The sequence below is a fragment of the Gracilinanus agilis genome, chromosome 3, assembly GCF_016433145.1.
Source record: "Gracilinanus agilis isolate LMUSP501 chromosome 3, AgileGrace, whole genome shotgun sequence".
Classification (NCBI taxonomy): domain Eukaryota; kingdom Metazoa; phylum Chordata; class Mammalia; order Didelphimorphia; family Didelphidae; genus Gracilinanus; species Gracilinanus agilis.
In genome coordinates, this window is record NC_058132.1 from 204,488,272 (window position 1) to 204,498,864 (window position 10,593).

The 10,593-nt window shown below is 45.8% G+C and overlaps 1 protein-coding gene across 4 annotated transcripts in view; it reads right to left on the reverse strand.

The window, feature by feature from the left end:
* Positions 1-325: 325 nt before the first annotated feature.
* The window catches only part of USP2 (ubiquitin specific peptidase 2), a 37,838-nt gene continuing 27,570 nt past the window's right edge, over positions 326-10,593 (reverse strand). For 3 of the 4 annotated variants that reach the window (XM_044669639.1, XM_044669638.1, XM_044669640.1), the window contains exons 3-13: positions 6,665-6,715; positions 5,679-5,802; positions 5,319-5,430; positions 5,077-5,187; positions 4,778-4,842; positions 4,466-4,569; positions 4,302-4,382; positions 4,068-4,146; positions 3,175-3,282; positions 2,922-3,042; positions 326-2,804 (exon numbers count right to left, since the gene is read on the reverse strand). In XM_044669639.1, coding sequence (XP_044525574.1) covers positions 2,717-2,804; positions 2,922-3,042; positions 3,175-3,282; positions 4,068-4,146; positions 4,302-4,382; positions 4,466-4,569; positions 4,778-4,842; positions 5,077-5,187; positions 5,319-5,430; positions 5,679-5,802; positions 6,665-6,715 — 1,044 coding nt within the window. In that variant the 3' untranslated portion in view covers positions 326-2,716. Of the gene's footprint in view, positions 2,805-2,921; positions 3,043-3,174; positions 3,283-4,067; positions 4,147-4,301; positions 4,383-4,465; positions 4,570-4,777; positions 4,843-5,076; positions 5,188-5,318; positions 5,431-5,678; positions 5,803-6,664; positions 6,716-10,425; positions 10,587-10,593 lie in introns of those variants that run through there. The other variant, XM_044669641.1, reaches the window with a different exon arrangement.

Here is a 10,593-nt window from a genome sequence, read left to right on the forward strand (position 1 = left end):
TTGCATTTTTTCCTCTGGATCCATCATAATTGACCTATTAAAGAAATTGAGATGGCAGAATGTGGGGTGGGGTGGGGAGGGCCAGTTTCAGGTAAGGACATGCCATTTCCCTAAGGAAATCTGAGTTTTGGGGTTCTTAGTTCTAGGTATGCCTGAAAGGCTTTTATGGCCTCAGGGTTGGTGCAGTGTTTAACAAGTGGAGGAAATCTGGAATTTTAACCCAATTCAAAGTTGCAGTGACTTCAACAAGTAAAGGTCCAGAGAGTACAAATGCTAGACTAACAAGAGGAAAAGTATTCAAAATTAAAGGACACAAAGTCTAAAATAAAAGGACTCAAGAGGCAAAGTTATATTACATAAAGCTGAAAGAAAAAAAAAGACTGCCACTACTACATAGGGCCACGGTTTTACTTTGTCCCAACAGAAATGTTGATAATTACGTAGCGAGAAGGGTTTTGCAATCTTGTAGGCATGGGATTCTTGATTTAAATAAAGTGACTTTTGTTACCAATGGGTGGTCTTTCAAATAGACTGCTCAGAAGGGTAAAGGTTAGGTTGCTTATTAAAGAGAGATTAGAGTCATAGAACTTTGGACATTGAAAGGGCTGAAAAGATCTGATCAAGCCTCACCTTATTTCAGGTGAGGAAACTGAGGTCCTAGCATGTTGTCAGAGAACAGGGCCAAAGAGCAGAAGGCCATGGGAAGCCAGATTTAAAGACCTCTTTGATAATTTGAGCTAACAATGGGATGTGTTACCTTAGGAAATATATTCAACCCTGAGGTTTATAAGTGGAGGCTGGAAGACCAGTTCCTATTGAGGAGGGGTTAGATTAGATAACCTGGGAGACCTTTTCTAGTCCTGAGATTCTAGAATGTGCAATGACTGATTGCCCAATATACTTCACTAAGGGCAGAATATCTGATACCCAAGGTAGGCTTGGTTGGTCACCTAGACTCTGGCTGGACACATTAGCCCTCCCCCAAGTCAACAGTTGACTCATAAAAAAGGCTAGTATTTTTTCTCAAAGCTAAAATTTATTCTGTACAAGGTTCCACTGTACATTAGACATTCTCTCTTACTCTTGCTTACACGGTAAGCAAGTGTACACCAGCCCCTTGGCTCAGGTTTACAGGTCTCCCCTGAAGAAGGGGTCAGGCCAGCTAAACCTATAGGGTTCTCCCCTTAATGCACTGGAGTGCCTCAATCTGAGGAGCACAAGTTGATCCTGGGTCTGCTGGTGGGGGGAGGGAACCTACGGAGCTCAGTTCCTTGGGGCTGAATAATCTTCCTTTCCAGAGACCCAGTGGAGTTGTGTCCATCTACCTAAGGGCAGAACCAGGCCCTTGGGGGGGGGGGGAGAAACACTAAGGGTTGAGGCAGCATGTCCCAAAGCACTCATGGCTGTAGCTCTAGGGATGGTACTAAAGACTGATGCCAAAGGAGCTAAAGGGGCAGTGTCCCTGAGAAACTCAGTCCAAGGGGCCTATGTCTGAGAAGCTCTGAGGGGAGAAGGGGCAAGAAAGGGAAGAAGGGAATAAATTAAAAGAAAAAACTGGGAATGGTGCCAGGGAAATGTGGTTTGTACTGTCCTTTAAATGCCTGGGGAGTGGAACCATAGATCAATTGGAGGAAGTGGGTAGGGAGAATCAGACACCTTGTCATGAGATAAGTTCTCCTTACTGACTTGCCTCCTTCATCTCACTGCACTGTGAAATAAGTCAGTGGTGTAAGGAAGAAGCTCCTATTCCCCCAGCAGGTCTGAGCATGGCACTGGGGGAAGGGAAAACAAGGCAGAGGGATATATCTAGGAAGGGCATTCCCCTAGTCCCCAAATGCTGTAAGGCACAATTCTCAGAGGCAACTAGGATCCATCCAAAAAGCTTAAAAAAAAAAAAAAATCCTAAACTTGTTAGATGCCAGTTCTATAATGGCTGTGCCCGGGGCCCTGCTGACATACCTGCCTAGCACCACTGGGGGGCTACTGTTAGAAAAAGTTGTGCTTGACAAGTTAAAAAATAAAACCAACACAACTCCCCAGCTTGCAAAGAGGCATATGGGAGAACATCTCCAGTTTGAGAACTCTGCTTGTAGTTGTTTGAAAAACAAAAAGAAAGAAAAAAGAAAATTGGGCTTTTAAAAACAAAAACTGCTTGTTTCAAAAAAAAAAATATCCCACAATCAGTTCCTCTGGAGTTAGCAGCGTCAGGAGGCCTCTTGGCTCACGTGTGACTCTGTCGGCTGGCCGTGCGGGGACGGGGTCTCCTCTCTGCAGAGCCAGCATGTCCAGGCAGCGGTCCTCCTAGTCGGGCTCCCGAGGGTGTGGATTCCTCAGGAGGGGTCGGAGGCTGGAGACAGCAGCAAATGGATGAGGGCCTTCTCCCCACAAACTGCTGTTATTTATTACACACATGGAAAACACAGGTTTGAAAAAAGAAAACACGAGAAGCCGAGGGAGCGCCTTGCTGACTCCAGTCTCCTCCTCGTCCTCTAGCTTTCCCCCGGCCGGGCCTGGGTGAGCCTCGGGAACACCTAGCTCCTGTCTCCCGGGCTCTGACCAGGCTGCATAAACTCCTGCTCGGCAGCTTTATTTTAGTTTATTACTCTCTCTCTCTCTTTCGCTTTCATTTGCAGTTTCTTTTTTTTTGTCTTTTTAAAAAAACTTGGGATGTGGGGCTGCCACGGGGAGGGGGAGGTGGGGTGTGGCGCCCCTGCCGCTACATACGGGAGGGTGGACTGGCCAGTTCGTAAAAGAGCAAATAGGCATCACTGCTTCGCACTTGGCTGGAGGACATGGGTGTGACGCTGTGGAGAAAGGAGGGACAGTCAGTGTTAGAGGTCAGACCTGCCCCCAACACCTGGGCTGCCTCACTAAAACTCTTCAGAGCCACCCCTTGGCCTGCACAGGCACAGACCACTCACCTGGAGTCATTGAAAGTGTGCCACTCTCCGGTCACTGGACTCCGACAATAGGCAGTGTAGTGGCCGCCCATGGTGGTTCCAGAGTGATTGGACACAGCATACAGGTTGTAAACAGCGTGGTCTAAACAAGAAGTGAGCACAGTCAGAGAGCGGCAGGCCCTTGGGTGCTCCGCACTCCAGCCTTTCCTCTCACTCCCTCCTTCCCTTTCTGGCCGGCCTTTATCCTCACTCAGATTTTTGTCAAGACACTCACTGGTGTTCTCTGAGGCAAATTCTCTCAAGTCCAGGTCTCTCAGTGGGAAGTTCACAAATGTTGTGAGTTTGCTGGTTCGTATCCTGGATTCCGAGAATCGCTTTAGATCTAGAATTAGTTTGAGTCAAGGATGGAGAGGGCAGTATTTATTCTTCAAACACTTATTGTCTACTAAGTAAATGGTACCATGCTAAGTGCTGGATAAGAACAAAGTCCAAATAATGAATACAGGAGTCCTTGAGCTTTCTTTTTTTTAAGGAAGCAGAAAAATGGGCAAGAAAGAAAAAAACAATAGCTACCATTTGTATAGCACTTGTTTTAAAAAATGCTTACCCCTTCTTATCTTAGAACTGATATTAAGTATTTGTTCTAAAGCAGAAGAGCAGTAAGGGGTAGGCAGTGGGGGTTAAGTGACTTGTCCAGGGTCACACAGTGAGGAAGTGTCTAAGGCCAGTTTTGAACCCAGGACTCCCATCATCATCTCTAGGTCTGGCTCTCTATTCACTGAGCCCACCTAGCTGCCCCAAAGCACTAGCTTTGTGCCAGGTGTTATTTTAAATGCTTTAGAATGATCTCTTTTGAACCTCACAATAACCCTTGGAGGTAGGTGCTGTGACGATCCCCATTATACAGATGAGGAAACTGAGACAGAGGTTAAGTGACTTTCCCAGGGTCATACCAGCAAGTATCTGGGGAAGGATTTGAATTTGGGGGTCTTCCTGACACAAGGTTCAGTGCTCCAAACTTCTCACCACCTACTTACCTCATACAATATGGATTTTCATTGTTCCATTCCTGTATCATCCTCACCTTCCCACCAATTGGGTCTATTTCATTACCTTTTACCCTCCCCACCAAATCAAGGTGCTTATCTTGTTAGGCTCTAAGGATACGGAGCACCAAGATCTTTGGGAACTTCTGGATGGAGAATTTCTTTATACACCTTTTTCTGGCTCGGCAGCGACAGCATGTCTGAAAACATGAGAAAAATAGATGAGTTGTGGGGAAAAATCATAGGATTTGATGGTAGTGAACCCGAAGGCTTGAGCAGCTAAATAGCAGAAAAAGCTTTATTTATTTATTTGCTTTTTAAAGCTACTGCTTGTCCACAGGGAAGCATCACTTACTGGTTTCTCATCTCCATCAAGCACATCCTCTTTGGTGAAGAGCCTCATACAGTCCATCAGAGTCACCTCAGGATAGCCCCGCTAGGAGGATACAGAGCTAAGGTAAGAGGCCATGGAGAGGAAAGGATGGGGAGTTTCAGAAGTGGGCTAAGAGCCAGAATTACCTTAGCAATGGGTAGGGAGAGGTCCCAGAAGGGATCAAAGACGGTAGAGCAATAACCACACTCGGTACATGTCAGGGAGCTCTTTAGCTGCCCAACAAAGAGATCTGGGGAAAAGATGGAAGTGAGACATAAGCAAGGAGGCTAAGGACATGCAGCACTGCACATTATGTATGTGCTCTCATGTCTAGTCAGAATTCTAATGATACTGGGAGGGACAGTGATCTTCAGGGTACTATTCCTGGGGCTTTCTACAACTGCTCAGGTGCAAAGGGACAAACTCGATATCCCCTATGTAGGATTTCCAGCACTCACCCCCAATTCGACTGTCTTCCCGTTCCAGATATTTCCTCCACATTTGTCTCCCTTTCTCCTCATCACTGTGGGGCCCAAAAAGAGGAAGATAAAAAAAAAATATTGAGTTAAGGTCCAGATTATAAACCACAAGTGTAATAGAAGCAGTGATCCGAACTGGCACTCAATCTTATGTAAGATCTATCCTACTTTGGTTGTCTTGGTCATTTTCCTGGAGTCTTTTGCTTTTGTGGGGAAAGGTAGAAGAACCCATTTTGATTTGTTTTTCTTTTTGCTCATTATCTGCTTCTCTCACTTACGGAAGGTGATCGAGGTTCTCAGGGTTGGACTTAGGCCGTACTGTGACCCGGTTCACCTCATTGTGGAGTCCATCCAGTAGAAAACGAAGGAACTCTTGAGCATCCTGCTGACTGAACAAAGAGAAAGGAAGACAGTAAAGGGTGGAGGGGTGGCGCAAGTAGGTCATACACATTTCCCCAGAAGTTCTCAACTGTCCCCTTCACCCACCCTGGGAAGAGACATCTCTCTGCAGAAGCCTTACTTATAGCCAACGAATCGGGGTGCAAATCTCTGGATCTGGGTCTTGAATTCTGATGGGCTCACCACATCATTAGCTGAAGAAGTCCATATGGTCTGGATCAGTTTTGCAAATTCTATTGGGAGGAAAAAGTGTCTTAAAATGCTATGGGGCTCAAGAGAGTCCATTAATCTTTCATTAAGGGTCTCTGAAACTGCCTAACAAAAGTAGGTAGATGCCAAAAAAAGGAAAATGGCAGAGACCATATCCAAAGGGACACCAAAGAAGAGACCAGACAATGGCTAAAGCAGCTGTCACAGACAGAAAAGAAAATGGATTTCCAGAAAGCAAGATTTAAATGACAACTGCCCAAAGATTCCTCACCCTCCATAAGGGCTGTATGTGCATGGCTGCTGCTATTGAGGTCACGGAGGTAGAGCCTTTGGAGGCAATAATCTCTCAGCTCCCGGGTGTTGCTCAGGCACTGCAGGATTGAGTTCATGAAGCACTGAAAGAGATGACAGGAGGTATCACTAGGCAAAATGGAGAGAAAAGGTATCTGGACATTGTAAGCAAGATTTGAGAATTGCATTCTCCACCTCTGCCCTACCCAAATGTTTCTATTCATAGGATTAATACTTTAATTTATGAAGGAATAAAATACCAATGTGCCAGGAAAAATGGAATATTTAGGCATTAAAAATCTATATATTTATAAATACATATAAAAATATAAATTTATAAATTATAAAATGCATCCCTCATTGGATGCATCCCTCATTGGGACTCCAATCCCCTAATGTATTGTGTCCTAGGAAGCTGTCTATCTTACCTATCCCTAGTATCAGCTCAGTCTGTAGGAGAGATGTTTGGCCCCAGTCTAGAGTTCTAGCTTCCCTAGTATACAGGAACTCTTTGGTTTACCCCAGATAGGAATCCTCCCACAACCTCAAGTTCCTCTTTTCATAAGTGAAAGGGTTATTGACCTGTAGTAAATTCCCTGTGTCAGCACAGGATGACGTAAAGAGTTATTTACTGTAGGGGTGTGCAATAGGGTGTGGGCAAGAGAGTAAGGGAGGGGGGTAGAAAACAGAGGGATACCCTTCTTGAGGGGAAGGATTCAGGAAGGGTGTTATCACTGCCTGTTAAAAGGGCAGCTCCTTTTTTTTTCTGGGGATATGAGGCAAGGAATCATAATTCTGGGAAATACCAACTAGGAAAGGAAGGTACCAATTGGCTCAGCAGGTGGTTATCTTGCCTACAGCTAGGTGGGTGGCTCTAGTTAGGATTGCTCTGCCAGGAACAGGATGGGGGAGTCTTGAGGAACAGCTGGGTTGGGTACAGATGTGCAGTTTAGGTTTAGTACTCACCGTGTTCCCAAGGTTTCGAAGACCAGCCAGACCCTGGGTGCTCTTGGAGGTCTGCCAAAAAAACAAACAAACAAACAAAAAAAAGATACATGAAACATGAGGCAGAAATCTAGTTAGCTATGGAGGCAGGGCCTGTGCTAGGTCCACAGCCCCATTCTGAGAGGGGCCTTGGACTTCCCTAAGCCATGAGCACCAGGCAACAAATATAATTTTCATCAGGCTCTCTTTACCTCCCAGGTCTGTGCTCCTTGTGGGAAAGAGGGGTAAAAGAATGCCTTTCCGACAAAGAAACAAAAGTGCTCTTCAGAATTTTGCTTTTTTCCAAAAACTTTTATTTTTTTTCACCTCTTCACTTCTCTGACTAGTTTTCTCCTCTACAGCAGGCAAAGGCTAGCCCTTAAGGCTGGGAAATAGGAAGTAGGACATTTGGGTTTCCCTCTCTTCCTAGCTATGGGAAACTGCAAGTCAAAAAATTGGGGTTTTCTTCATGACTCTGATTTATAGGATCTTAAGATTTTAGAGCTGGAAGGGACCTGTGAGATCTAGTCCAACCCCCTCATTTTACAGATGAAGAAAATGAGGCCCGGAGAAGTTAGCTGACTTGCCCAAGGTGAACAATCCCTAATTATACCATGGTTGCCCAATATACAAAGTGGGAGCTACAATGGCCCCTTCAAAGAGGGCTTGAAAAGTTTAATGAAATAAATCATAAACCATGTTTTTCAGATCCTCAGCTGAGAGAAGCTCAAGTCTCTGCCAGTCCAAAATGCCATTGACAGGTGGAATTCCTTCCTGCTTCGCTCAACTCCCAAGGGCTGATGAATTAAGAACTAGGAGAATCTTCCTTCCCTGGCTCCATGGCTTGGGTTCTGACATCCTGAGAGGCTACTGGCTGGGAATCCTAGTGATGGCAAATTAGGGTGATTTGATATCACTCAGGTGGCTAAGCAGAGATAAAAGTCTGGCTGAAGGGTGCTATTCTTACTCACATCCCTATTTTGGGGGTTGGTGAGAAGTGATGCAGGTAGAACAGGTGCTCAGACAGGAAGTCAGGATGCCCATTGTCAAGGCCCCTTTACTAATCCAAGTAGGTAGAAAGTCTAAAGTGTCAAAAGGGGTTAAAACAGTAGCTTCAAAATGTTTGTCAAGGGGGCAGTTGGGTAGCTCAGTGGATTGAGAGCCAGGCCTAGAGACGGGAGGTCCTAGGTTCAAATCTGGCCTCAGACACTTCCCAGCTGTGTCACCCTGGGCAAGTCACTTAACCCCCATTGCCTACCCTTACCACTCTTCTGCCTTGGAACCAATACACAGTATTGATTCCAAGATGGAAGGTAAGAGTTTAAAAAGAAAAAAAAAAGAAAAAAAGATATTTGCCACCTCTACTTCTAGGGAGATAGTCCAGGATCAAAGAGCTTCACAGCTGTACTGGTTGGGGCTTGTGTGGGGCCTGCTCAACCCTCATCAGAACAGGAGCTTGAAATAGCTCGCCTAAAATTACTTCTGTCATATACTGACAACCTACATGGTTGTCAGAGGCTCACTACCTGGAGAGAAGTGGTTAGGGAAAGAAGAGATGGGTGAATAATGGGAGCTTCTTTTAAATGTTTTGTTGAGCCCATTAGCAAGTTTTAGGATCTGTCTTAGTTTCAAAACTGAATCCTAACATGTGAAGTCAAATTGTGCCACTGAAAAAGAGCCCTTAAATCTGCCATCACAGGGAACTATATATTGGCACAACATGAAAGCTGTCATCCCTGAAAAAGAACAGGATGCCAGGGCTGATACTGTATGGTTGTAAGTGAATAATAAAGAGGTAGATTCAGGAGTTAGGGCAGTCTAGCTTGGGAAGAGACTGGTTAATATGATCACTGGGTCAGGAACTTTATTAAAAAAAAAAAGGCAAGTAGCCCTGAAGAAATATAATGGGATTCAATACATTGCTGAGACTATAATGCAGTTCTGTTTTAATTTAATGCTGAAAAGTCTGCTCTCAGACACCAACTAATAATACCTGTCTTTGGCATAGTTCTATACACTTTCACCTAGGGTGTCAAATTCCTCAACTAGCATACATGAAAAATAGTGGGGCCATGAGCATCCTTCTAACCGTACCAATATCGATGTCTACCAATTTTATGCTATTATATCTTTAGCAACAGATAGCCTGGGGGGAAGAACACTAGGACACCTTTCTATTTAGCTTCCCACCCCCCTTACAAACATACTCCAAGAGTGTTTAGAATTAGGAACTGATAGTTTAGGAGGGAGTATATCATTCACTATTAATATCATTTATGGTTTTATCTTTTGTATCTCAGTTTCAACTTGCCGGTTTAGAGGGATTCCCTCTAGGTCTTATTAGGCCACGCCCACCCCATTTGTCGGGGATAACTGCATAAAAACTTTCTGAATTCATCCTTCTTGCCAAATACTAAGACCCACGTGCAGGAAGTGGAACTGCTGGATACCAAGAGTCTAAGGGTGGGAATTAAAGGAGAGTAAGGCTGCTTTGCAGTCAGCCAGTCTGCCACAGAATAAGAAATTAGGAGCTCCGGGGAAAGTCAGCACTTTCCATTCTAGGGAGGAACAAAATGTCCCAGGAGTGACCTTTCTTACCAAAAACAATCCTACCTCTGGGCCAACACTGAGAACCTATAAGATTGATGAGCTGGGAGATTTCAACTAGCTTCTTGCCCCTTTTCTAAAGACTTATAGCAATTCATAAAATTTCTGACATCTCTTAAAAATGACCATTAGAAAATCTGTGATTCATTGACAGTAAGTAGCCATAGAAAATGATAGGTCTCCTCAGTTCTTGTATCTAACAACCTTCACCCTTCAGAGAAAGAGTAGGGAAAGTCAGGACAGACATGGGAGGGAATGACAAGTTAAACTGTCCCTGAATTAAACCAGACCATAAAAAGAAGATATTTAGGGATCAGAGGTCACAAGAAAGTTCACCTTAAGTTACTTAACACTTAGGATCATTAGGGGAGCACCTTTATGACTATTTCACCTATTCTGAAAGGGTCAGCCATGGGTTCTTGGCTGAAGCTCAGAAAGCCTGTGTGGCTCTGGCAACTGGGCAAACCATGCTCTGCCAGGACGAGTCAGCAGTGCCTTGTTATATAATAGCTGTCAAGCGCCTTTTGCACTCTTAAAGGGAAGAGGGAAGGACAGGTCAATCTATCTCAAGTCCCAGAATTGTTCTAAGGTAGTTTATAAGCTTTAGGGACATAATAGTTCATTCAACAAAGCTACAAAGCTGAACCTGGCCCACAAGAACTGGAGAGACTCTCCTCTTCTTAGCACCCCCCCCCCCCACCTGCTCTGCCCTTCACAGGGTCACAGGGCTATCCCCTAAAGCCCAGGAACATGCTTTGGAAACAGTCTGAGGTAGCCTCATTTAACCGAGTCTTCTCTGCCAGGATTCTGGCCTAAAAGGGTCTGTACAATTGCAGTCGGCGGGTGCCATCCAGCCCACTTGGTTCCTCAAGGTTACTCTTTCCTCGCACCTTGTCCCGACGCCAGTCAGGAACAACCAGGATCCCCACGATTGGTGGTTGGGAACACTCTCAATGGGTGTCATGTTCTGGGTTCTCACGCCGGGAGTGGGGGTGGGCTATGGAAAATGGGCTCACCTGGGAAAGGAGGAGCTGACCTTACTTGGGGGGGAGAGGGCTGGGCAAGGGGCGACGGGAAAGGGGAGTTCCCCCCCGGGGGCGGGAACGGAGTACTCGGCGGGGAGGGGGCCGGCGTACCTTGGCTTTGTTGAGCAGGAGCCCCACGAAGGTGGAGAGCAGCAAGGAGCGGGGGAGCGGGGCGCGGGGCCGCAGCTCCTTCCCGAAGGCGGGGAAAGGGGCTGCGGGGGGCTCCTCGGGCAGGGTCACGGTGTACGAGGTGCGCATGCTGGGGGGCGGGCCGGCCGG